The sequence below is a fragment of the Pararge aegeria genome, chromosome 22, assembly GCF_905163445.1.
Source record: "Pararge aegeria chromosome 22, ilParAegt1.1, whole genome shotgun sequence".
Lineage (NCBI taxonomy): Eukaryota > Metazoa > Arthropoda > Insecta > Lepidoptera > Nymphalidae > Pararge > Pararge aegeria.
Window position 1 is genome coordinate 1,945,207 of NC_053201.1, and position 27,735 is coordinate 1,972,941.

Genomic DNA, 27,735 nt, shown 5'->3' on the forward strand with positions numbered 1-27,735 from the left:
ATAAAACGGCTTTCCAAAGCACGTAATTGAAGCTATATTTTGGCGGTAATTATAGAGTAATAACTTTGCAAAGAATAATTAAAAAATATTAGCTGCCAGTCAATACCTACTCAGGTAAGTTTATGTTATCACACGAACTGGTTTTATCTAAATTTTTAACCGACTTAAATACGAGGAGGTTATCAATTCGAATGTTCGTACATAACTTTGCCCCATATGAGCGGATTAGCAAAATGATTTGTTCCGAAACGGTCCCATTTTATTTCATACTAGCGGTCCTTCTCGATTCAGACTGCGTTTAAGTCACCCTAAAAAGATGGACATATGCTGTCGCGAACTTTTTTTTTTAACTTTTAACGGGGAAACCACTTTGTCATACTTGATTTTTCGAAACTTTATTCGATTCGCACGCTGTGGTTGCTCTCAGAAGGAAAAAAAAACCCGATTTTGAAACATTCTTCATTGGTGCTATTCTCCTTAGCTTGATGATATATAGTTTATGTTCTATAAATGGGCTATCCAACACTTAAATATTTTTTCAAATCGGAGCAGTAGTTCCCGAGATCATCGCGTTCAAGTAAACAAACAAACAAACTCTTCAGCTTTATATATTCGTATAAGATTTTGTTCAAAAGGCCTTTAACCGAAAATTTAATTGCAAATTTTTCACGTATTGAACTAGACATACTAGTTGTCGTACAAAGTATTAATTGATTATTGCTTGATTTATACAAAATTATTAACATTTTGGTCTTTAAATAATCAATTGAATTTGAATTTGAATTTGAATTTTTGTAATTTATAATTTCTTCAATCTTTATACTCCACACCAAGATCTTCGGCAATAAACTGTCTACACACGTTTATCTCCGACACCGGTTTAACTCAGAGGATGTTGACTTAAGTATAAGATTATAGAAAATTAAGCTTAATTTTCATAGTATATCATGGAATTCTGCAAAGTAACGTCTGCTTCGATCCAGCCTCTATAACTTCATTACTCTGTGCCATGAACTGTGACTAAGACTCCATCCGGAAAAACGGAATGCAAACTTCATAAAGATTTCGAGTCATTGTATTATGATACCTATTTGCTAAAACAGAAGAACTATATTGTTATGCGAGATATCTCCGCAATAAACTTCTGTACATACATTCCGTATAGAAGTGCAAAGTAAGCAAATGGGCACTTACAAAGTGGAGCTATTTGAGTTTTCTATTTACTGTTCTTTATCAATATTGTATCTGCATAATCTTTCATCTCGCAAGTCATGCATTTATAAATACACTACATTAATACATAAAGAAAATACCTAAATAATTATATCATAGAGAAATGTCAATTAGATCATACAATGCAGAGTTGTATGAAAGACCATAATTGTTGATTCATACAGAATTGCATACCTCAAATCACTGGTATCTTTAGTAACAAAAAAAGATAGTATCAACCTCAGATTTAGGAAAGGTATAGAGTACGGGACTGCGGTCTACTTTTATTGAAGTGTGAGTGACAGATAAGTTATTTGAATAGCTATGGGGTATTTGCGTTAGGTGCCTAAACCCCCTCGCTACACTAAGGATTCTGTTTTTTTTTTAATTTATAGTAATTATTGACAGACCATGCATATGGCCGACCGGATGGTAAGTAAAACCCCATCCCCACGTATCGAGTTTGTATTTAGAAGTGTTTAATAATTCTTGAAAGTTTATTTTTAATAACACTACCTAATGTTAATATAACATATTTTACTTCGATAATAAGAACAATGGGTACGCAGTCATACAAACCGAATAAATTTAAATCGGAAATAGAATAAAAATTCATGCATTTTTGACAAACCATGCAAGTAAGACCATCTAATAGAATACTAATAATTGTTAATTACAGTTTAAACTTGCGATTAGTAACAGAGTTGATATATAAACTAAACTACGTAATGAGTTCATTAAAAAAATACAAAACTAAACAAGTAGAATACATATTAGTGATTATTAAAGAATGACAGAACATAACAGAACCAAAAACAACAAAAAAAATATGTTGAAACTGCTTACAGCGATTCAAAAAAGTTCATCTGATCTATGGGGTTGGTACTGGAGGTGAGAAAACAAAAAATAAAATTAGTGCAAAATAAAAATTGTTATACAATAATGAATATTATAAACCGACACCTTTGACAATAATAAATAATAAATGGGTCGTAAAAGAAGAGCAATTTAATCACATTTTTAACTATGAATAAATTAAAAGCGAAACAAAAAAACTAATGGCGGCGGACAATATTCTATGAAAATTTTGGGGAAAGGGATAGTTGTTCCGCTAGCGGCCTTTGCAACAAAATATAATACGATCCCTTAGAGCGAAATTCGACGGTTCACTGTCGATTAAATTTTCTATGCCGCATCAATAAAGCTCCAATAATAAAGGATCTGAACATTAATTTTCATTGCAGATTTTGTGTACATCCATTAAGGATGTTCATGAACAAACTTCACACGCCTTTGAGAACATTTTACAGAACTCTTAGGCAAGCAGGTATCCTCACGATGTTCCCGTCACGGGTATTATAGTTTTATTTCGATTGGTTAAATTAAAACGCACATAACTCCGAAAAATAAGAAGGACCCCAGAAGGGACGCAGAGGCTATTACCATTTACATACAGTGATCAACTAAGATTGATTTATTCCAAATGAACCGTCAAATTGCGCCATTATATTTCAAGGAGTAACGTCTTAAAAGTGCATTATATGTATAATCAAAGAATTCCAGTGATCATCTTATCTAGAAATTCGCTCTATAAATCCATAATTAGATTATACAAATATTAAACAAAAAAATCATTATTTTTCGTGATATAAAAGGCAATTTGGAAAAGGGGTACCTACTTCATAATAATAAAAATCCACTTTTATTACTGGTGGCATAAAAAAAATACGCGGTGACAACCAGAAAATGTAAGTGTAACCGTATAGGGCTGTCGTCATGATGAATCGTAATATTGATGCTATAGTTGTTTTTTTTTATTCAATGCCTGTAAGGGGTATAACATACCCATATCGCTAATTGGTTTCCACACAGGGTGGTAACTAGCCACAGCCGAAGCCTCCCACCCGAGAAAATATTTCTGGTGGTATAGTTGGTGTTACCCCCTTTCCAAAATACCTTGTTAAGCAGTATAATAAAGCGTGGAAGCTCATCCCATACCTGCGCGCGGCCCAAAAGAAGCCAGCCGAGTCTACTGGTTCGAGCAGGCGAGGTGTCGACGAGCCGAACGCGAACGCAGGCCTCGGCGCCGAGCGAGCGGCTCGCGCTCGTTCCAACCGCTCTGTTCGATCGCGCTCGCGCTGTAACAGCGCCTCTCGACGGGAGATCGACGCCTCCCATATCGCGCGTTTTCGTTCTTCTACCTGTAAAAGAATAATAACAATGAATTCAAATCCATGATAAAAAAAAAAGTTAAAATCAAAATTTACATGTTAGCAAAGCAACCTTAATGCTTGTCAGTTGGGTAGTTACTAGCCTCGGCCGAAGTCTGCCAGTGAACCGGGTAAGAGAAAATTCAAAAATCCACAGTTTTATGTAATGTTTTGTCAACATCGGATTTGCTCTAAATATTCACACTTTAAAATTTTTTGTTTTGAATTTGTTTGTATGGAAAAATAAATATGCTTTTTTTGATTTAATATTTTTACAGGATGAATCCTTATGTAATATATTTATGCACCCTTCAACAGTATTTGGTAATTCCGTTACACGTTGTATATTTAATATTATACATTTTATAAGTATGGATGTACCAAAAATATATGTTCACACATCGACAACTTTGTAATATACGTCCATCTTAATTATACAACATAAACTACTCGATGATCTCTTACATGGAATTTCAATTATAGCGATATTTTATTAGTGTAATTATAAAATTCTTCTACGAAATATAACATTACGAGTTACGATAATGGCGGCTAAATATACTGGTTAATACATAACAACAATAAATTATTAGTAGCGACTACAAGTTTCCATAATATGTCCACAATTTTCACACGTTTCACATTCAGTATTGAGGCAGCATTAAATTTTCTTTTGTGACGAAGATAGCTCATTCAAATTTAAGTTAATAAGCAAACAACGAGAGACTGAGAAGGAATTTGAAGCCCTGATTAAAAGAAGGAAAGAAAGAAAGAATTAAACAACTTTATCATCATATCATCCCATTAACGGACCACTACAGAGCACGGATCTTCTCTCACAATGAGGAGGGGTTAAGGCCGTCGTCCACCACGCTGGCCTATTGCGACTGGTGGACTGATTGGTGGACTTCACACACATTTGAAATAGTATGAAGAACATTCAGGTATGCAGGTTTCAGGCAAGTGATATGTTGCATAAAACGCACATGACTTAGAAAAGTTAAGAGGTGCGTGCTGGGATTCGAACTCGGCCCCCCGAAAGAGAAGCCGGAGTCCTACCCACTGGGCTATCACCGATTGACAAAATAAACAAAAACAACCACAAAGCAGTCTGTCTATATCTGTTATAGGTTTTCAAAGATTTAGGCACTATACTGTAACCAGTCATTTTTTTTATTCCATCACAGGTTAGCTCTTGACTGCAATCTCATCTGGTGGTAAGTGATGATCTAAGATGGTAGCGGTCTAACCTGTTAGGTAGTATGGTAGTCATACCGCTAATAGGTTCCCGACCATATTAGATTCAGAAATTATTCAAAAAAAAAATTAAAAATTCATTTATTTCAAGTAGTAATATAAGCACTTTTGAAACGTCAAGTCTGTCTGTGTGTAGTGACTCTACCACCGGTTCGGAAGGCAGATTCTACCGAGAAGAAGCCGGCAAGGAACTCAGCAGTTGCTCTTTTCCTCTTTATTAATTCCCCAATAGCCAAATTATTAATGCGCCAAGGAGTTCGTCAAAATCTTCTGTCCCGGTCGCAGCATCAGGTCAAGATAACAATGATTTATTGTCACTTCGCTACAAGTTAGCACTTAACCGTGATAAGTGTTTTCGCGAGATTTCCAAAGACAATCTTGCTCAGTGTCTCGAGTCAGAAAAACAAGCGTGTGGTAAGAGTACAAAAGCTTCGTATCATCATTACTTTCACAGTCAAGATTCAACGGGAGCACTAAATGTTTCGATGTAAGTATAACCGCTCACATGTTTTTATAAACAGCACTCACGCGTAAAATCAATCATTAGCGACTTGTTGAATGGGATTCTTCGTCTGCGATAAAGCTTGAATTAAATACCATTCGAAACCCGTCTAGACTTTTGACGATTTTATTTTTGACGCTTTCGTTTCGTTTATGTTAATCTACATACCTGTTATTTTTTGTATTATAATCAAGCTAAAGAATTTGGTTTTTTTTATTGTTGCATGTTGTATCTTCTTTTAATAATTAACAGTCCAATACTCGAGGGAGGGTCTAAGCTGTTTCTCGGTAGCTTATCCTTTCTTTTATGCAATATGCTTTCCGAACCGTTGGTAGAGTCACTACAAACCGACGTACCTGAAGTTCCAAATTAGGAATACTTGAAATAAATACATTTTGAAAACATAAGGCTTCGACATCCTGGATCCGAACAATCGAAGCTCATGGCAGGTTGTACGTCGCGTGTATATTGTGCAGAATAGCGAATGAAAGTTTGTATGTGAAAAGTTTACTTATCATTACCGCTACATTAAATTTTTTTCATATACCATTTACTAAATCCCATCTCGGAAAACAAGCGCCTATTATACGTATTTGTTCGAAATACAACGATTTATCTAAAAAGATACCTAGCATCGATATCTTCCATGACTCACTCACAGCTTTTAGAAAAAAACTCACCGAACACTTATCGATGAGTTAAATTTTGTGTTAAAATTATTTTTTTTGCAAATTAAGTTTATATGACGCTTTGTCCATGCTATGTGCACTTGTCATTGACGTGCATATCAGTCCATGTGTTCGTGTGTGTGCTATGTTTAAAAAACGTGTAATATGCATGTTGTTAGTGCTCTTAAATAAATAAATAAATAAATACATTAGAATCATCATCATCATCATATCAACCCATTACCGGTCCACTATAAGGGAACGGGTCTCCTCCTACATTGAGAAGGGGTAAAAGCAGTTTGTGGTGTCCACCACACTGGCCCAGTGCGGTTTGTTTGACCCCGTACACCTTTTGAGATCATTATTGAGAACTCCCAGGCATGCAGGATTCCTCAGGATGTTTTACTTCTTAGTTGCTTTAAACGCACATAACTTAGAAAAGTTGGAGGTGCGTGCGGGGCCGGCTATCACAGTAAAATATCGTCGCTTAACTAACAATAAATACCGTGCAAGTAAAATTTCTGAAAATTCAAAGTCAAATATGTATTTATTCGAATAGGCACATAGGTAGCACTTTGATGAGTACATTACGTAAGTAGTAGTCTAGCATTTTATGATAGAACTCGTCATACCATCATGCTTATAACTGCCGCTAATCAGCATTATTACAATGCTTTGTTTCGGTCTCAAGGGCATGGTTGCCAGTGTAACTACAGGCCCAAATTGCTTAACAGCTACGCATCAGGATGGGCACAGGGCGGCAAGTTTCAGGACGTGTTTCTTGCGTGCCCTGTGAAATTTAGCTGTTCCTAATGCAATGGTTTTCCACCTTCCATCAGGCGGGCCATTTGTTTAGTCACTTTATCCATAAAAAAAAATCGGTTGTCCGTAAAGTCGATTTACTGACGGTAGTTGAACGTGACAACGCCATAAGAAAATACCGATCGAATGGTTGCATTTTTAAAGAGAAAATTTTAATTTTATTTGTTTGATAGATATAGAGAAGTAGGTAAATGGAAATTACAATTATTTTTTTTACAATATTCATAGTTTCTATCATCATCTGTGCTATAAACAATTGACACCACATTCACTTTTCACTGCACTTCATACTTGACGATAACATGTATATGTATTATTGGATAGCAGCTGTCCAAGCGGACGGCATCGCTCACTTAAGTAGGAGAGAGACAGATCGGCCTATTTTGCCTCTTTGTAGCTCGTTCCGCGCTCTCGTTTGCACTTCAAGCCTTAAACGGAACGCCTCAGAGCGAGGTAACGCCATGAGTCATGTTTTTTCGTGCGTGCAGCCGACTCCATCGAATTATAAGACGTTCTCACGTCAAAAGATTAGTTTTGAAAACAAGAAATACAGAACCCTTGCGACTATACCTATTAAACTAAAACAAATATATTTCCATTTGTTTCACATTAGAGTCTGACATAAACGACTTTGAGGACTGACCTTGTCTGCTATGCATTGCTTATAGTATTATACATAGATGTTTGTGTACAGGTTTATAAATCGCGACCTTACTGTGCAAATTACGTACATTGTAATGGCAATCTTTTTTTTATCATTGCCGATGATATGCGATGCGATAAGGGTGACTTTATCACTTCCTTTGTCCATACACTGTATTATACCTAGTAGCCCCTTACTTCCTTAGACTCCCATAATTGTTTATTTCATACGATGCCTTATAAACAAGCCGCGAACGAATATTTCTTCTTCTTCTTCTTCATACCCTGGGCTTGTCTCTGTACTTGGTCTGTCGGAACCTTCCGTTAGTTTATTTTGAATTTACGGGGAATAACCATAACAAACACCACTGCGCCAGGAAGGTCATTATGATGTTTTTTTGTTTTGAATTTAGTTAAATAGTTGTTACACAAGTTAAATTAGAATTACAGTTATTTTATAAAGTGGGAAAAAATAATTAATCTTTTGATAACTATAAATTCATATTGAAAATACCAAGAACGAAATATCCAATCTATTGGCTGCTATTTATACACGCATGTGCTGGAGAACGGCTAGTTTAATTTTTATTGGTTGTTTTTCTTATGTTTATGTTTTGTCATGATCTGTTTTGTGTTAAATAAATTTAAAAAAAAAGAAAAAAACTACTGCATTATCGATACATTTCCCCCCGATGTCGTCAAGCTATGGGGCTCTTCTCATGGCGAGCTCTCGCGCTCGCCCCACTCCCCCGGTGACGCCGTAGCAACCCCTCAGGTGCTTATCGGCAACAGTGGCGTGCACTTCATACATGCACAAAAGCACTGCCTACCCTTACTTTTTTTTATTTTTTTATAACTCATTAAGTTTTCTCCATTGTACGCCATCTTTCTTTTTTGTGTATACCCTGGCCAGAAACCCTGTGCACGCCACTGATCGAATCTAATGTCAGCGAAGCGCTAGGCAAAGGCTAGAAATCCCTCACGGACATGCCATTACTAATATTAGGAAAATCGGCATCGATGTATACAGCATTGTTTCTATTACAATGTGTACACACAGGGCGTCCAGGTGTGGTACAAAAATAGAGATACGGTGAGGTACCTTGCCCAGTGGCGTGCGCTTTATCCATGCACAAAAGCACTGCCTACCCTCAATTTTTTGTAAAACTCGTAAATGCGGAGTATTTTTCCATTTTATGGTATTTCCCTTCTTTATGCATACCCTGGACAAGTGTCCATCCGAAAAAGAAGATACACTTCAGTCCTGTATGGACTCAAACGATGCAAAGATACCTCCGGCAGGGTGATAACCTACACGTCACTTTTGTTTATTTATTGTATGGAAGTGACGTTTGACAGCAGTGATTGCAAAATTTGCGCCTGTCGCATTGCTGTCGCGAGATACGTAATCACCCTGCCGGTGTCTTTAGTCGTTATCATTAGTTAACTAGTTAGTTAAACATGTTAACATTTAGGTATACGTACAAGCGACATTCACATAAAAATCAGCTCACATATTTTCAGTTCAACTCATATGCTTATTACGCTTTTGGATTGACTTGCACCTTTATACAAGTTAAAATGTATGAACGCGACGTTAAGAAGGATATCAGCTCGCAAGTTTAATTCGTAATCTAATATCGAATGCACTTAACGGGTGGTCCGTAACCCGTTATATCTCCACAGTTTTCTCGATAATTGATTGAGTTATTAAGTATAGGTATATAAATAACACTTGCATTCGATTGTAACACTTTGAATAACAAGGTATTGTGAATGCGGTGGTATTTTGCATGCAATTTGAATATTAAAACACTTATCTATAGAAACATGCATAAAACTGCTGTGGCCATTTGGATACTCGGCGATCGTTCGAAAGGAAAATAATTTTAATTGCATTTTATTAATAAACATGCTTAATTATATTGAAACGGTGATTGTCCAGCGGTTAGGATTTTGGCTTGACTCTTGGGAGGACCAAGTTCGAATCCCAACACCTGTAACTTTTCTAAGTTATGTGCGTTTTCCGGGGGAAATCTGCATACCTAAAAGTTCTCCGTAATGTTCTCAAAGACGTGAGTAGTCCACCAAACCGCACTGGGTGGTGGTCTACATTACCTAATACATTTGTCACCACCCCTCCTCTTTAAGGTGGTGTCGTCCGAGGCGACTAAGGGAAGTTTTTATGATAACGTTAAAAAAAAAAACACATTTTCTTCTGCTCTTATGTGTACAATAAAGTCGTCTTAACAAATGTCTTTCTACCCTCAATTTTAAATTTATTTGTTTATTTATTTATTTATTAGTAATCCAACAGCGTTACAAACTATTTTGGTTAAGGGTTTATCTTATTACTAAAATAAGGCCAAATCTAGATTACATATATAAACTGTGACAATAAAGCAATAGGTGCAAGTACAACATATACAAAATAATCAGTTGCGATATGAACAACAGCATGAATGAGCGTGTTTTTTATAGTTACATTTGGCGGACCAAGCTGATGAGCTAGCGAGCTAGCGAGCGAGGACCAGCCTCATGCGCCTGTAATTACACCGGAAACCAAACCCTACACGTCAATATTATATGAATATTTTAATATTCTCAACTCACACACTCACAGTTTTATACCGGTAATAAAGGGACTTTACATCTTCGTTACATATTAACCTCTTTACAATGTTATTTAAAATAAATAGCCTAAAAATATAATGCAACTAATGAAGTATCTAATGCGTAAATTGAAGACGTTATGTATAAATAAAACATGTAAATAATGACACTATCTTATTTGTTGAGCTACAAATAAATTAAATGAAGGCTAGTGTGGTCTGTTGCGTATATTAATCGACTAGCACTCCATCGCGACTTTTTCCAACTGTTTCCCAATACAAATTTTCCGCAAACCAACGCCTGGCCGCCCGTGCGAAACCTAATCCTAATAAGTTTAGCTAGGCGTTCCTTCTGACTTTTTTTCTTGCTGCTCAATTCTAAATGGTCGTTTCGTATTTTAAAATAGCCCATTACCATTCTTGGTATGAAATTCAAAAAGGATATATCAAATTAGACTAGTAGTTTCAGAAATACTAAGATAATAATATATATAGGTATACTAAGAGTCCGACGGTAAGCAATTGATAAACGACTAAGACACCGGGAGGTATCTTTGCATCGTTCGAGTCCATGTACTTAGGACTGAAGTATATCGAAAATGCACCCGTATTCATATCAAAATACCCAACAATTCAATGTCATGAGAAATGATTTTTATTCAAATTTGTAAAAATCCTAATCAATTTCATAAAATATCTGGCAAATATGAATTGATAGTTATCAAGTTTAATTATTTACCCACTTTATAAATTTACTGTAACACAATGTTGACAACGGTAGAGTTTGGTGGAGAATTTGGCATACGTTGGTACACTACTTAGTATATGTTATAGTATATCTAATGGAAAACATTTGTTTCAGATGGGGTTATAATATCGATGATACACACAGCGCCATCTAGCTCCAAAGTAAGTGTTGCTTGTGTTATGGGTACTAAGATGACTGGTGAATATTTTTATGAATAATATACATAATATATCCTCTTATACTCCACAAATTTACACAGAACAGTTTTCTCTAGAAATGCGCTCGGTCCTGGAGGAAGTCGGCCCGCCGTTATTTTTGTCGACTCCTTCACGGCAGGAGTTAATTTTGAATATTTTTGATGCACTACAAGCGGCCGGGTATTTCTGTCTGGCCATTAATTCTTGCGAGCTCAGGATGCTTAGAATGGTTTAATACATCCCTACTAATATTATAAATGTGAATGTAAGTTTGTTTGCTACGCTTTCACGAAAAACTACAAAACCGATCATCACGAAACTTTGTACACATATTCCTGAAGGTATTAGAAGTAATATAGGATGCTTTTTATCTCGAAATTAAGCTCAGTTCTCTTGGGAGAGGGGACGAAAGTGTTTGACGATTTTACACCAGGCTCAGCTATCCTAAATATATAAAGTGCTCCCACATTTATGAGGCACATGTCTTTCGAAATATAAGGAGCAAAAATAAACTCGTTGTGCCGTTGAACTAGGCTACATAAAATTGCTAATTCATTTAATGGCAATTGTATATTATTTTATAACAAAAAACCGAATGAAATCTTGGAGATATCATTCAATAAGTTCAAAGTTTATATAAAACGTACGCTTACAGAAAAATCCTTCTATAATGTTAAGGATTACTTACGTCCGTTTTCTATATTCAATCTATCTGTTTCTGTTGTTAATTGCTTGCTTGTAATTCGTTAAGAATTGTATGGATATATTTGTGACAATAACAACGTTGCTAAGTACCTATAGATTACGGATAGATTGAATATTGAAAATGGACATTAAAAGATAAAAAAGCGTGGGTATGAATTGCTCTAATTTCATAGCTTAATATTATTTGACTGTGAGATGGCAGGATAACAGGAAAAAAAATATTTGGCTAAGATTGTTGTGAGACCACAACAATCTCTTTTAATTAATTTATTATTATCTTTCTTATTAATTAATTTATTATTATTTTTATACTCTTTATCTGAACACCAGTATACAGTAAGGAAAATAAAGGAAGATTAGAAAAATACACCAAAATTGGAGTGGAATACAAAAGGCGGCCTTATCGCTTAGTAGCTATCTCTGCTAGGCAAACTTAAGATTAGGAAAACACCTACAAACATACATTCAAATAACAACATACAGTTACACCTGGTAGTAATTTTAATGCCTGTACATACTCTTAAGCGCTTGGTGGCACGATAGGGTAGTAGGTAACCAGCCTAGGCCGAAGCCTCCGACCGTAACAGGCAAGAAACAAAAACATGTTATCATAAATTCCCAATTGAATATCGAACTCAGATGACGTTCAGATGTTCCCCTTTTAAGAACACAGTGATCAAAATGGGATGTCAAAATTGCAATTTTTTTTTACTTTAATTTGAATTAAGATGGCAGAAAACTGTGCAGAAAATTATTTACAAGTCTAGATTGTTCGTTCATTCGACGCGACGTTTGTGAACGACAAGTGCCCACAAGCCCATTGCGGTATGATCTGATAATTGCGGGAGTAGGTATATAAGATGACCCGGTCACGTCATTCATCTAGTACTATCAAGGCTTTGAAGTAATTTGCACGCTACAATCGATAAAGATATTACGATTATTTTTACTTTAGGAAAAGGAGGAGTCATTCGAAAAACTAAAATAGGTTATTCTATTGTTAAGTCCTAGGTTTTATTTCTGAGTCAGACCAAAAATTGAACTTTTCTGTTTATTAGGAAACCAGCAGTGTCAAACCGTCACGTTATAAAATAGCGATTTTACAGCTAGAAACCCTAGAGAACTGGATCTATAAATTAGAAGATTCATTCGAAAAAACACATCCGACATTATTCGTACGCAAATATCTCGAGCATTTTTACAATACCAGAGATTCCCGACGTTCCCAAATTAGCAAATGAAATGTATGTTCTAACATCTGCACTCAAGAAACGCGTGTCGTACACTTCTAATGGCACACTATGTGTAAATTTAAAATTTAACAACCCCAGACTTTCAATATAGTGTAGTACATTATTCTACTCGTGAAAACCCTTTAAATTGATATCCAAATATGTAGTTGTAAAAAGAATGTCATTTGCCGTTTGCGGCCATCTTGTATTCGAAGTTGGTCACAGTGTATAAGTATTCTATTAGTTCAGCCCTTATTACCGTAATAAGGGAGTGGTAAACAATGTATGTAGTCGGACTACAGACGGCCACACGCACGGACACGCACACGCACACTCACACAGACGCACAAGTGCGCGTGTGTGCGTACGTATGCATCTTCTTCTTTCATCAGTCTTTTGAATGTCTTCAGATAATTTCAGAATCAGAACATATTTTTTTGCTCGAAGCAAAGATTTTGATCGAAGAAACTGAATAATATGCTTCGTTCCTATAAATTATCTGAAGCAATTCATCTAGGAAGACTGTATGAGAGCAATATTATGTTTATCAAAGTTAGGGATGATGAAATTTTTTAATATAGGTACCTAAACTAGGTATGTGTAAAAACCCTAACGTGAAGGTGAGAAAACCAAGCCTCTATAATTATCCCCGACTTGCAACAATAAGGCTTTGATCATTACCACAAGTGTTTCACAGTTCATCGATCACGGAATATGGAGCGTTGCAAACCAAGGTCTTCGCTAGCGATCCATGAAATACAAATCTCTTTAAGCTGCGTTCAACGAATACTCTCCACGTTTCGCAGTAGGTTTAGTTGGTGTCACTTAAAAAGAACGCCGTCGTTCAACTAGCGCAATCGACATATTCTTGCCAAGCCTATGATAGTCAGTGGAAAACCATCGCAACGCATAGACAGATATCAAACTTCACAGGGTATGCAAGAAAGCCGTCCTACAAAGTGCCAACCTGTGGCCATCTACCCGAGACGTAGGTATTAAGAATTATGTGCCACTCACTTAATCACCGTCACCACGCCCCCATAGACGGGAACACAGAATTGACACAGAAATAAGCATCGCGGTAGTATTTCCCCCGGACGACCTCTGTTACAAAAAGCTCTACAACTTCCCATTGACTGCTTTCAGAAAATATTTTTTTAGTGTTCCGAGATATATTATGAAAATTAAGATTAATTTGCTATACTCCGCGAACAGCAGGAGAATCTGTATGGTGTAATTTATCATTTCTTCTATACTCCACACCAAACAGATCCTCGGCAATGTATCCTCTATGCACGTTTCGCTCCGAAACCGGAGCATTGTCAGGAGATGATGACTTTACAATAATTGCAATTAAGCTTCATTTTCATTATATATTATGGATTTCCGAAAAGTATCGCTTGCTTCTATCCAATATTTGTTCCGAGATAATCAAATAAAATCAAATCAAAAATACTTTATTGCACACCAGAAAAAAATAAATAAAAGAGACAAAAACAACAAAGGTACAAGTCAATTAAATTTGTGTAACAAAGGCGGCCTTATCACTTATAGTGATTTCTTCCAGGCAACCATTATGAGGAATTGGCTCACACATGAATCCTTATAGCGGTGCGCAAAACTCTAAGAATATACATACATATTAATAATTACAAAAACAGTACATATTTAAAATAAAATAAAATACTATATGGTAAAATAAATAATACTAAAACTATATATAATAATGTTATCGGTACAGAAAGTAAATGTGGAATATAATAATCATACTTACAGTGTTAAATAATAATTCTTTAGCCGAGTCTTAAAAATACTGTGTGATTTAGCGTAACGAATGTCACGTGGAAGATCATTCCACAATTTAACTGATATAGGTAAGCTAATATAAAAAAGAAATGTTTTGCAGTACCTGTAATGGGTTGATAATGATAATGATGATTATATTGCATTAATGTCAGGCTGAAAACAACGTTTATTAGTAAGGCCTTTAATTAATTTAGTTTAATGTTGCAAAACCAATATATTTTTTATTCAGTTTTTTCCAAAGCGCAGTTAGATAACCGGCGCTCTTTTTAAGTGACATCTACAATACATACGTTACTTTCTCCACTCCAGTAAATTGTGTTTACGTACTCTACTGGTGGGATGGTGAAAATTAGAAAATTGGAAAGCGAAATTATTTAAATGGACACTATCTAATATTATTGAGATCTTGTTGCCCATTCAAATATAGAGTAAAATGTTCCTGCATCTATAGAGTAAAATGTCTCTGCTCTATGGTTTTGATTATAGTGGTATATTTTTGTCTGTTTGTCCGTTCCATAAACACACACCATATCAGAAAACACGAGGCAGACCTTACAGAGATGCTCTCTTAAATGAAAGATTTAGAGTTTACACCCTTAATTCAACTTCAATGTTAGTTGGCGGACTTTAGAATATGTTTTAAATGCAATATATGTAGACAGTATAGTATATACGCTTGTATGTGTCAAAAAAGTGGTAGCGTGTGTAAAATGATTAAAATAGAGTAGGTATATATGCGTGTATGTGTCAAATACATGTTAATGTGTGTAATGCGTTTTTAATTAATTTTTATTTATTTAATGAATGTTTTACGCAAAATTAAAATAAAATAGCATTCTGCACTTATTCTTTATATGTTACTCATATTATAATTGTGGGAAATTTCATACTCATCCGTCCGCGCAATTTTCGTCTCCACGTATTAATATATAGATACCACTAGAATTTGCACGAAAACTAGTAATAATTCGAATGCACCGAGTTATGATTGCTATGCGGGATCACGGGTCAACCACAGTCGTTGAGCGGAATGCTACCTAGATCGGCCGATATTCGAGATATTTCCGACACACCTCTAGCGTAGAATGCAGGGTTTACTGCAGTTACTCTTACTGCGATAAAATCTTTGATAAATGAGGATATCCGTGGAACCAGAGTTATTGACGTAGCTTAATGAGTTTCGAAGCTAAAGTGGTAACGGGCGGGGCACAAAGCTGAAAGAATCAATGGACGTTGGGGTTCCAGGGTGCTGGAAAGAGTAATTGTAATTTTTTCATTTGCATCACAAGTTGGCCATTGATTGCGATGCAAGCTAAGACTGTAGCGGGCTAACCTGCTTGTGTATTTATTTGGGCACCTAAATCAGTTTCTGTTTTCATCGTACCGGAACGCTCAATCCATTTGCGTCTTTACCGGTAGGGTGGTAAGTAGCTATGGCGGAAGCCACCTACCCGATCAAACAAGGGAAAAGACCAATAAACCGGAAACCCCCCCGATTGCCCCCGATCGGGATCTAACCCAGAATCTAAACTTCAAAGAAAACTTATAAATCCCCGATTGGCCCCTGCCAGGGATCGAACGCGGGAGCAATAAGAGCACAGCGCCCACCACTGAGCCTGGCAGATAAACGTAAGGTTTGCGATAAAACTTTTGGAAATTTTTAGAACCAGAGTCACCGACGCGACGTCGCTTAATGCGTTGCGAAGCAAGTGGTAATAGGATGGGCGAATTATTGATCGACGGGTTAACTTTCCAAGGCACAGGGGATGAAAGACGCCCAATTTTCTAAGACCGGGCCGCCCCGACCGAAAGTTTTGGTTATTCTCCTTTTAAAAAAACAAACGTATGCATTGATAGGCCCGAAATTACCTTACCAAGCTCGTGATCAGTATAGGCTATTGATCATAACCTTTGTGAGAGTTTAAGAAATTCAGCTCTTTCAACCTAATACATAAATGGAACAGGTTCTCAATTCGGTTGTTTTAAAAAAAAAATAGAAAATATTTATTTCTTACGTCGGTTCTTTTTGAGTCAAAATTTTTTAACACTTAGAATTCAATTTTGTACATTCAAATTCAAATTCAAAATTCATTTATTTCAAGTAGGCCTAATACAAGCACTTTTGAAACGTCAAGTCTGTCCGTGTGTAGTGACTCTACCACCGGTTCGGAAGGCAGATTCTACCGAGAAGAAGCCGGCAAGAAACTCAGCAGTCGCTCTTTTCCAACATCAAAAATTTACATTTTACATTTTAACATTCATTTTTCTATCTTGTGAGAGATGAAAGCGGAGCCGGATGCTTCCAAGCAACCTTGTCATTAAGAAACTCATCATAATTTTTTTTATATATTAATTTTAATATACTAAGCCAAATACATACATCTTAACCATAGGATTTAAGTTCGAGCATATAAAAAATATGTTACTTAAAGATTAACATAAATTTCTTACTATTTGAGTCATTCAAGTCTCGGAGGCGGTCGTTAGATTTCCTTACTGTCAAAACATTATTTTTATGCGGGCTATTGTGGAGATAGGTATTCATTCAGTTAAGATAGTCAAGGTAGTTCAGATCTTAGTTTTAAGTTTTTAGATACTTGTTAAATTATTTATTTATTTATACTCTTTATTTGTACACCACTCAGAAATACGAAAAAAAAAAACATATGAAGAATGAAGCAGGCATACAAAAGGCGGCGCAACCTTAGGATTTGAAAAACTAAAAAGAAAAAACAAATAGGTGGGGTACACTATTTAGAATATGCATACGAATAACTACATAGTAATACATAAACCAGACTACACAAACACAACAATACTATTGATAAATATAAAAAATAAATAAACTAATACATATTAAATTACCACAGTGTTAGCTTATTTGTCGCACACACAAAGGATACTTTTACATATACGAGTAAATCCGTGGGACAATATTAGTAGTAAGTTAAAGTTACTTGAAAGTAAACGTCTGTTACTTGCAAGTGTGTTTATTACACTGTTTTTGGTAAGTTGGTCTGTAAGTTTTTTGCCGAAACCGCAACAATGCAATACGCAATGTCAGCATTGTCGCTGTACATATTAAGATGGCGGCCAAACTTACTTCAGATTAAATATATATCATAAAGCGACAATTATACACCATCATTCAAACTATATATATAGCCAATAGGTTCTCAACCAATACACTCAAGCTTATGACGGAGAGGCAAGAGATGAGACTACAGTCTATAGCAGACGCGTCCGCTTACCGGCGGATTAATAGGCAGATCTCTAAATCACAGACTCGTGATATGCGGCACTTCAATACAGAGCGTATTAAAAATGCCATCGAGCAAAACAGAGGCTCTAAAGTGTTCGCTAGAGATCTGTCTATCGGTCAGAGCCAGTTGATGCGACTGAAGACCAATAATGGTAGTCTTGTCTCTTCCAAACCTGAGATCTTGGGTGAGGTTGAGAACTTTAATGGACAGTTGTACACCACAGTACAGACGCCTGTTGAAGATTTGGCTAAGGATCCTAGAGCCAAATTAACTCGACACTATACTGAAGATATCCCAGACGTCAGCCTATACGAGATTAGTGTGGCTCTCAAGCAGCTTGTAAATGGCAAGGCGCCGGGTGATGACGGAATAACGGCAGAACTCCTGAAGGCAGGTGGAAAACCGATACTGAAAGTCCTTCAGCGATTGTTTGATTCCGTTATTCACCAAGGCACAACGCCAGAGGCATGGCACAGGAGTGTGGTGGTTCTGTTCTTCAAAAAAGGTGATAATACCTTGTTGAAGAATTACAGACCCATCTCGCTGCTGAGTCATATCTACAAGCTGTTTTCGAGAGTCATTACGAATCGTCTCGCTCGTAGGTTTGATGACTTCCAGCCTCCCGAACAAGCCGGTTTCCGTAAGGGCTTTAGTACCATATACCACATTCATACGCTGCGGCAGGTTATACAGAAGACTGAAGAGTATAACCGGCCACTTTGCTTAGCGTTTGTGGACTATGAAAAAGCCTTTGATTCGGTGGAAACTTGGGATGTGTTTAGGTCACTGCAGAGATGCCGAATTGACTACCGGTATATCCAAGTGTTGCAGTGTTTGTACAAAAACGCCACTATGTCAGTTCGTATACAGGATCAGACTACGAGACCAATCCAATTGCAGCGAGGCGTGCGACAGGGAGATGTTATCTCCCCGAAACTATTTACCGCTGCGTTGGAGGACGTCTTTAAGCTTCTGGATTGGAACGGACTAGGCATCAACATTAACGGCGAGTACATCACTCAACTTCGGTTTGCCGACGATGTAGTCATAATGGCAGAGACTCTGGGAGACCTAAATACGATGCTCAATGGCCTCAGCAGAGCTTCTCAACAGGTTGGCCTACGAATGAACATGAGCAAGACGAAGATTATGTCTAATGCTCATGTTCCGCTTCAACCAGTAATCGTTGAGAACACTGCACTGGAAATTGTTGACGAATACGTATACCTAGGACACACGATCCAGTTAGGTAGGTCCAATTTCGAGAAGGAGGTGAACCGCCGAATCCAACTCGGATGGGCAGCGTTCGGGAAACTTCGTGCCATCTTTTCGTCAAAAATCCCTCAGTGCCTGAAGACAAAAGTCTTCGAACAGTGCGTGTTGCCAGTGATGACCTATGGCTCTGAAACATGGTCGTTAACTATGGGCCTCATAAGAAGGCTTAGAGTCACTCAGCGGGCGATGGAGGGAGCTATGCTCGGAGTATCTCTACGCGATCGAATCAGAAATGTGGAGATTCGTAGAAGAACCAAAGTTACCGACATAGCTCAACGAGTCGCGAAGCTTAAGTGGCAATGGGCCGGGCACATAGTTCGGAGAAAGGATGGACGTTGGGGTCCCAAGGTGCTGGAATGGCAGCCCCGTACTGGTAAGCGCAGCGTTGGTCGACCCCCAACGAGGTGGACAGACGACATTAAGCGCGTCGCAGGTAGCCGTTGGATCCAAGCGGCTCAGAATCGTGGAACTTGGAAATCCCTACAAAAGACCTATGTCCAGCAGTGGACGTCTATCGGTTGATGTGATGATGATGATGATGATTCAAACTATACCGATCGGTCATTTTCTTTCATCGGTGAACCAATTTTCTTACTATTTATTTACCTATTTAAAACTTATATTAACCTACACTCCAAGTAAACAATGTACTATATTATTTTATTTTTCACATATGTGTAAAAATTAAAATAGTATTTATCACCGGGAAAAAAAACTCGAACTAGGCAATCGCTAGTAATGATTCTTTCTCTTTTGCACTGTTAATTACAATAGTTTTCGGCCTTACTTAGAATAACATAACCACGTCCCTGCACGATGATGTCATTAAATCTCTCGCAAGCGTTATGAATGGCCGGAAATCAGGCTTACGCATTTTCCTACGTAAAGAAAAAAATTAAACTGCTCCCTTACACAGGCAACAAACATTATTACGTACAATAACGAACTAGATCCTCGCGAGTAATCGGTTGCTTTTCTCTCTTGGTGAACAATGCACTTTTATCCACTAGCTCTCGACCTATAAGTAGGCATTACATAACCGCGTCCTTGCGCGATGATGTCATTACATCTCTCGCGAGCCGCGATTTGAATGGCCGGACGTCAGGCGTACGTATTTCCCTACGTAAGGAAATAATTTAAACTGAACTCTACCACCGAAACCAATAGAGTAGTTATAAACGTTGCACTTGTGCAAATCTTGTCACTGGTTCCTTATCTCAGAACGTTAAACAAAGTAGGAAAACTTTTATTCGTATTTTCATTATATTTATCCACTTCATTAATAATATAACTATCTTCATTAATATTAATACATAATGATTTTGGTTTATAGTAATTTAAAGTTAAATTCTCCTCAGTAACATGCACCGGAATCAACTAATTATTTTAACCCAGATAAAACAATAAACAGATAAAACAAAACTAAAGTCTTAGTTGGTAAAAGAATCGACCCTTGGTATGAGATTTGCACGTTCGCAAACATTACAACGTTAACTTATTCGCTTTGTCTTAAAGCTACAGTTCGCACACACCTGTCAAGCAGGCGCGCCTAAGCGAAACCTCATTAAAAGATAAATTAAGCAGCTCGCTACCATTGCTCAAAGCATAATTACTTTAATGATGTGGACTCTTGTTTCGAAATTATAATCTTTATTTCAGGGACGTCAAGGTCAGCATCATAATCATATTATCAACGCATTACCGGCCCACTAAAGGACACGGGTCTGCTCCCATAATGAGAAGGGTTTAGGCCGTAGTCCACCACGCTGGCCCAGTGCGGATTGGTGGAATCCACACACTTTTCAATTCAGAAATTATAATTAATACTTATCCAAATTGTCCCCGCCGGGAATCCATCGCTTAATACCCCAGCCCTCAACATTGCGCCAGAGAGGAAGGAATATCATCATCATCATCATCTCAACCAATGGACGTCCACTGCTGGACATAGGTCTTTTGTAGGGAGTTCCACAATACACGGTCCTGGGCTTCTTGCCTCCAGCGGCTCCAAGCTACTCGCCTGATGTCATCTGTCCACCACGTTGGGGGCCGACTACGCTGCTTTTACCGATGCGGTGCCATTCCAGCACCTTAAGACCCCAACGTCCATCAGTTCTCCGAGCTATGTGCCCCGCCCATTGCCACCAGCTTCGCGACTCGCTGAGCTATGTCGGTAACTCTAGTTCTTCTACGGATCTCCTCATTTCTGATTTGATCACGTAGAGATACTCCTAACATAGCTCTCTCCATCGCCCGCTGAGTGACTCTGAGCCTTCTTATGAGGCCCATAGTTAGCGACCATGTCTCTGATCCGTAAGTCTTTTTTACTTACTTACGAAGGTGTGTATTAATGTAAAAATATAGTTTTATATACTAAACCCTGTTTATTTTACTTGCGTGGTATTGTCAGCTAAACGACGATATAAATATGTATTGTTATGTAACTATGGATTTGAAATGCGCTAACTTCGTTTCACTCGCGTTGTACAATTCTACGCTTTCCAAATTGAAAACTTCGGCAGCTATAACTCCTTGTAAACCCATAAATATAGCAAACAATGTTGCGCGGTATAATACGGGATGTTGATTCTGATTGGACTTTATCATGAATGACTGGAATTTACTATGAGTGACTTGTATTATATGAATTCACTGAAAACCAAGACGCACTCACAGGAAATACCACAAACTTACTCAAAACAACACATATAATATGACATAACAAACAAACAAGCACACGATTAATGTAACAAAAATGTTAATAACTCACAGTCAAGTAAAATCCTGATATATCACTGACGAATCGACACGTATTATGTGTACATAATGAGTCAACTTCTTTGTATACTCAATGAGAGTATTGGCGCGCAAGCAAATCTGAGCCGGACTATCTCAGGTGCGGGAAGAGAGGTCTCTGCACATCCTAAGTTGAGTCAATGTTCTAATTACACATAGGTATTCTGAAGTATATGATAAAGTGGTAGATCATATTCCTTGACTCAGCCACTTAAAGAATCCTTAGCCGTTATCCTGTGGAAATCTTAATTTAATCTAACCTTACCTGTTTCTGTTAAAGTTGATGTTATTTTCTTAAGTGGATTGATGCTTTTGGCTGTTGAGTTGATAGTGTTGATGGAGACCAATGCTAAATGATTCACTATACTTGGACAAACCACAGCACCAAAGCCAAAGTAGTAATATAATCAGTTCTTAAAAGACAGAAATCTATCCCTAGAAAGGGTGAGATGGGTTCGAAACACTCCATTGCCGCCGGTCTCAGGGAATATCAGTGTGTATCAAATAATAAACATGTGAAAAGCACTGTGACTTCGGTCACAAAACTGGAAGTGAAAAGCTCACGCTCAAGAGAAATATCAAGGGACACGGACGAAGCATAAGATCCATCTCATAGGAATAGGAAGAGAAAATGGAAGACATAATTATATCGGCACACGCATCATAGCCGATAGAGAAAGAAGAACTCTATTCTCACGTTCACAGTTCTTGCCATAAGGTGAAATATATGAAATGGTTTCACATGCTTTAAGAATCTTGGTATAACCTTGGTGGCTTTACCGGCTGCAGAAGTGAGAAAAAAATGGTTGTCCGTTTCTAGCTTTCATTTATTACAGTATTTTTGGCTTAGAATTACAAACAGATCCTGGTTTAATACCCGGATTAAATCAGAAAGAGTTTCTCATGTTCTGGTGACTCTACTTACGGTTACGTCGTGCTCTGCTTTTTACCTATGCGCTCTGATGTAGGAGAAGAAGATATGTATAGAGATCTGCTGCTGATATAACTGCTTCACACCGCCTTTCACATTGATACACGATACTCTGGAAGTAAAGATATCTATCTAGAGTGAACTTACCTGTATTCGCCTATCGTCCTCTTTAGCGTGCTGTCCCAAATGCCGCTGACACTGCTCCTCATCTCTCTTCTGCAAGCATACGAATACTTGAGATCTATTCATTGATATAAAACAACCAAAGATACACAGTTACTCGAAAAAGTGCATTTAGTAGACAAAAATTAATGCACACACAATTACGCATTCGATGTTGTTGTGCAAAAAATATAAGAGATAACTAAGATTTTTGAAGCATAAAGAAAATAAGTTCTAAAAGTGATACATACAGAAAGTTTTGCAAAAGGAATATTATAATTTGTATGGGCGGCGGTATTACTGTTTTAACACCGTTATCAAATTTGTATCTTTGGGCATTTTTAACAAATTACTCAAGAACACTTGCTCCTTTTAAAAATTGTTAAAAATGACTAAAGAGTTGTCATGCTTGATGCAACGGTCCGGGTGGAAATACCATAGCGGAAGATTTCTGTGGGATCTGTGAAAAGTGTGTGATTGTTGTAAGGAAATTCAACGAGCAGTTATTTAATCTTTGACTGTGTATCTTTGTTATAACATTATATCAATGGATCTAATACCAATGATTTTTTATACTATAGATATGTTACATTAATATTACGCAACGAAGTAAAATCGATAGAGCTGTAGCCTTATTAAAATAAATAAAAGTTAGTATTACATTTCTTATACTGGGTCTCAAACCAGAGTAACGTTATATTAAAATGGAACCTATTCCGTTATACTTAAGACTCAATTTCGGCCAAAATTCTATAGCTATTGGCGGAACGTTAAAATTTAAATACCTATACAGAATTTTCGAATCTTAATCTAATAACATAACGTTTATTTTACTTTAAAGCTATCGTGTTTCAATACTCAATTTTGACTTCAAGATTGCGGGCATGCACATTTTAAGGTCTACTACTACATACGGCTACAAAAACAGGACGGGAAAAGAGATAATTGTCTTTAGTTGGGACAATCAGATTATCCGATATTATACTGACAGCAAACAGGAGATTTTTTTACAAGTTTTTTCCTACCTAATGAATGAGCATAAAAACAATGATTGAAATAAGATTGAAACTTGATTTAAAAAAATTCTCTTCCAATCGCACATCCTAATATCGAGGGTGCAATACTTTGCATTAAGTTACCTTTATATTCTTTATTTTGTGCATTAGAGTTTAAAAAATATGGCCTCATTCAAATTAGCTGTTGAATTGAAGGTATATGAGTGCCTATAATTCCAGATCTTGGCGCTGCGTGTTTGAAACGAGGAAGCAAAGCGATCGTACGTGTCCATGGAAAAATCTGTGCATATCGGAAACGAGGCAAATCAGTTTGCAGTCGTAACTTTTATCGCGTTAGTAACATATCTTCGGATATAAAATATCATTGTTTCACTAATCGTTTGTTAAAGACGTACGGTTTGGCCCGTTGGCAGACGCCGCTCGTGCAAGCTCGTTCGTTGGCTTACCTGTGTCCGCCGGTCATCGTCTCTGGCGCGCTGGTCCGCCTGCCGCTTGCGCCTGTCTTCGTCTCGTTTCTCTCTCTGGGCTTGTGCGGCCGCTGCGTGAGCTCTGAGCTCGTCTAGTCGCTTCCTCTGTTCGGCCTCGCGACGCTCACGCGCCAGTCTCGCTCGGTCTAGGGCCTCTGTGATAAATAAAAAAGTTCGATTTAATTCTTGTTTATGGCTTCTATGTGCGTCGCGAGTAGCTTGTGCCTAGAACACAGTCTAGGCACAAGTTACTCGCGACTGTCTGTCTAGGTAGGGTATCGGTGGTAAAAAAAAAGAAGTTTAATGATTATTTTTTTTTTATAGTTTTATGACATCACGATCACGCGTCAGTCCCGTTCTGTCTAAGGCCTCTGTGATAAAAAAAAGTTCGATTCAATTCTCGTTTATGGCTCGTATGTGAAGACTAGGGAAATGCTACTACTATAAGGCAGTTGTGGTAAATAAAATGAAATTTTGTTTATGGATTTTTCGGTGCCAACTGGACATTGCGATCATGCGTCAGTCTCGCCCTATCTAATGTATCTGTGGTAAATTTGTCTGTGATAAAAAAAGTTCAATTAAATTATTATTTATGGCTTCTATGTGTGGTCTAGGCACAAGCTACTCGCGAGGCTCTTTTTAAGTAAGGTATTTGTAGTAAATAAAGAAGTTAAATGAAATTTTGTTTATCACGCGTCATTCTCGCTAGGTCTAGGGCCTCTGTGATAAAAAAAGTTCGATTCAATTCTTGTTTATTGCTTTAAAGCATGGACTAGGCACAATAATACTACAACTTGAATAAAGATATTTTTGACTTTTGACTTTTGACTTCAAGCTACTCGCGCCCTTTCTCGAGGTTACCCTACCTCGAGAAAGGGCGCCTGTGGTAAAAAAATAGAAGTGTTTATGGCTTCTTCTGTGGTAACTAGACATTATGCTTACGCGCCAGTCTTGTTCGGTTTAGGGCCTCTGTGATTAAAAAAAAACAATTTAATTAAATTATTATATAAGGCAGTTATACTTGTCACCTCCTGTCCTTCCCGCGGTTGTCATACGAGGCGACTAAAGGTATAAAACGGGCAGAAGCATCCTCTGTGCTACTACTACCATATACTGCGATCACCAAACCGTCTGCCCAGCGGTGATTATACTCCCGTTCGGAAATGCCTTTAGTCCAGCAGTGGTTTTTTATATACTATTGAAAATGATGTTGACGATGATTGTATAGGTCTTTTGTATGCTCAATATATGAATAATAAGCAGGTTTCTTATTAAGGTATGCATACAGCAAAAAATCCAAATAATTCAAAATGGCAAGCTATATAATCTATTTTAGGTTAGGCAGTGCTTTTATGCATTTATGAAGTGCACGCCACTGCAGGTAGCATAAGGTAGGTGCACGCAACTCTTACGCGCCCTTTACGCTAGTCTGTAGTAAAAATAAAGTTTACCTTTCGGTATCCTGAAATTTCTAAATAATATACCTACCTAATATTTAATCCAGTATAAAAAAATATCCGTGGGTAGTTTCAATAACCTTGGTCAACAAGTGAAAATGTGTAGGTCAGCTACCGGATTTCTAAAAACTGCAGAAGCTACTTTCAATGTAAAGATCTAGAACAACCAAAAAAGTCATCCTTTCTCCCCATTTACTTAGATGACTTTGATTTGATTTGTTTTCATTACGCGTTTCGTCTCGGCAGTTTCTATAAGCAACTACAGACTTCACAACTTCTCTCTCAAACTGAAGTCGGCATCCGATACAACAGTTTTATCTAAAACAGCTTAATAAACAGCCTTTTTTATCGCAATTTACTTATTATTGACTTGATTGACACATTTCGTCTCTTGGCATTTCTATTTAAGTATCTACAGACATAAAAACTCTTAATTGTATTACAGGATTTGTGTGATGAACATGAATGTTTTTCAGTGTAAAAAGAAATTATTCATTAAAATATTTATGTGTATAGTTATCTTACGTACCCATAACACACGCTACGCTTACTTTCGATAGCGAAGTATTCGTAGTATATTTATTATTATTATTAATTAGCGTGCATATTCTATTAGTCTGTCGCAGCCCATAACTTCTGAATTAAAGAATGAAATAGTTTCAAAAAACCAATATACAGGTGACCGTCAGGATGGCACATGAAGTAATAATAAATATAAATAAATATACTACGACGATACACACATCGCCATCTAGCCCCAAAGTAAGCGTAGCTTGTGTTATGGGTACTGAGACAGCTGATGAATATTTTTTTATGAATATAATACACATAAATACTTATAATATACAGATAAACACCCAGACACTGAAAAACATTCATGTTCATCACACAAACACTCTCCAGTTGTGGGAATCGAACCCACGGCCTTGGACTCAGAAAGCAGGGTCGCTGCCCACTGCGCCACTCGGCCGTCATGTGCTGGAATACTGATGAAATATCCTTCAATTAATTGTACCTACCTAAACTGTGGCAAATAGTATCATTATAGAGACGAATAGTTCATAACGCAACGGCCATTCTGATGTCAGATTGGTTGTTGCGTTATTGTACCTTCTGTGCATGTTGCTACGATTATAATTGTTAAACTTACATGGATAATCTGTACCTTTATAGTACCTACTTAAACTCCCAAAGCACAATAAAAATTTCAATATAGGTAGTATTAAGAACGGTTTAGGGACAATTAGTTGGAGGATATTTCATCAGTATTCCAACACTTCATGTGCCATCCTGAAGTTCACAAATATAGACTTTGGTACAAAGTCAGAAATGGTATTTTATTTTTACGAAAATTCTTACGCTTCGTTTGGTCAACTAGGTTGGAGAATATCGGTAGCCGTAGGTAGTAATATTGGCATATCTGTAAACGCTCATGGCTTAGTTAGAACGAATTGTATTAACCGTGAACTATCAGGCGACGCAGAACTGACGTACCTACACAGTTTATTGAAGCTTGGCATGTAAGTGAAAGTGCTGAAATGACAACGATTAATTTTGGAGCAGTCGATGAACTATTATTTATAGTTGTGGGTTTTAGCTAACACGACGCCATTGAGTGACGATGCGTCAAATTAGTCGCCTCACATCACACTTTAGTAGTACACTAGCCCGTGACTTCGTCCGTTACAGTGGTTAGGGCATCGGCCTCCTTCTCGGGGTAACTCCGAACTCCAACTTTTCAGAGTTATCTTAATT

At 37.3% G+C, this 27,735-nt stretch overlaps 1 protein-coding gene across 6 annotated transcripts in view; it reads right to left on the reverse strand.

Moving 5' to 3' along the window:
- Window positions 1-27,735, reverse strand: part of LOC120633633 (calponin homology domain-containing protein DDB_G0272472-like) — a 78,414-nt gene that overhangs the window by 33,081 nt on the left and 17,598 nt on the right. For 4 of the 6 annotated variants that reach the window (XM_039903909.1, XM_039903908.1, XM_039903912.1 and 1 more), the window contains exons 2-5: window positions 24,503-24,678; window positions 23,026-23,094; window positions 3,211-3,413; window positions 2,059-2,097 (exon numbers count right to left, since the gene is read on the reverse strand). In XM_039903909.1, coding sequence (XP_039759843.1) covers window positions 2,059-2,097; window positions 3,211-3,413; window positions 23,026-23,094; window positions 24,503-24,678 — 487 coding nt within the window. The remainder of the gene's footprint in view (window positions 1-2,058; window positions 2,098-3,210; window positions 3,414-23,025; window positions 23,095-24,502; window positions 24,679-27,735) is intronic. The other 2 variants (XM_039903910.1, XM_039903911.1) reach the window with 2 other exon arrangements.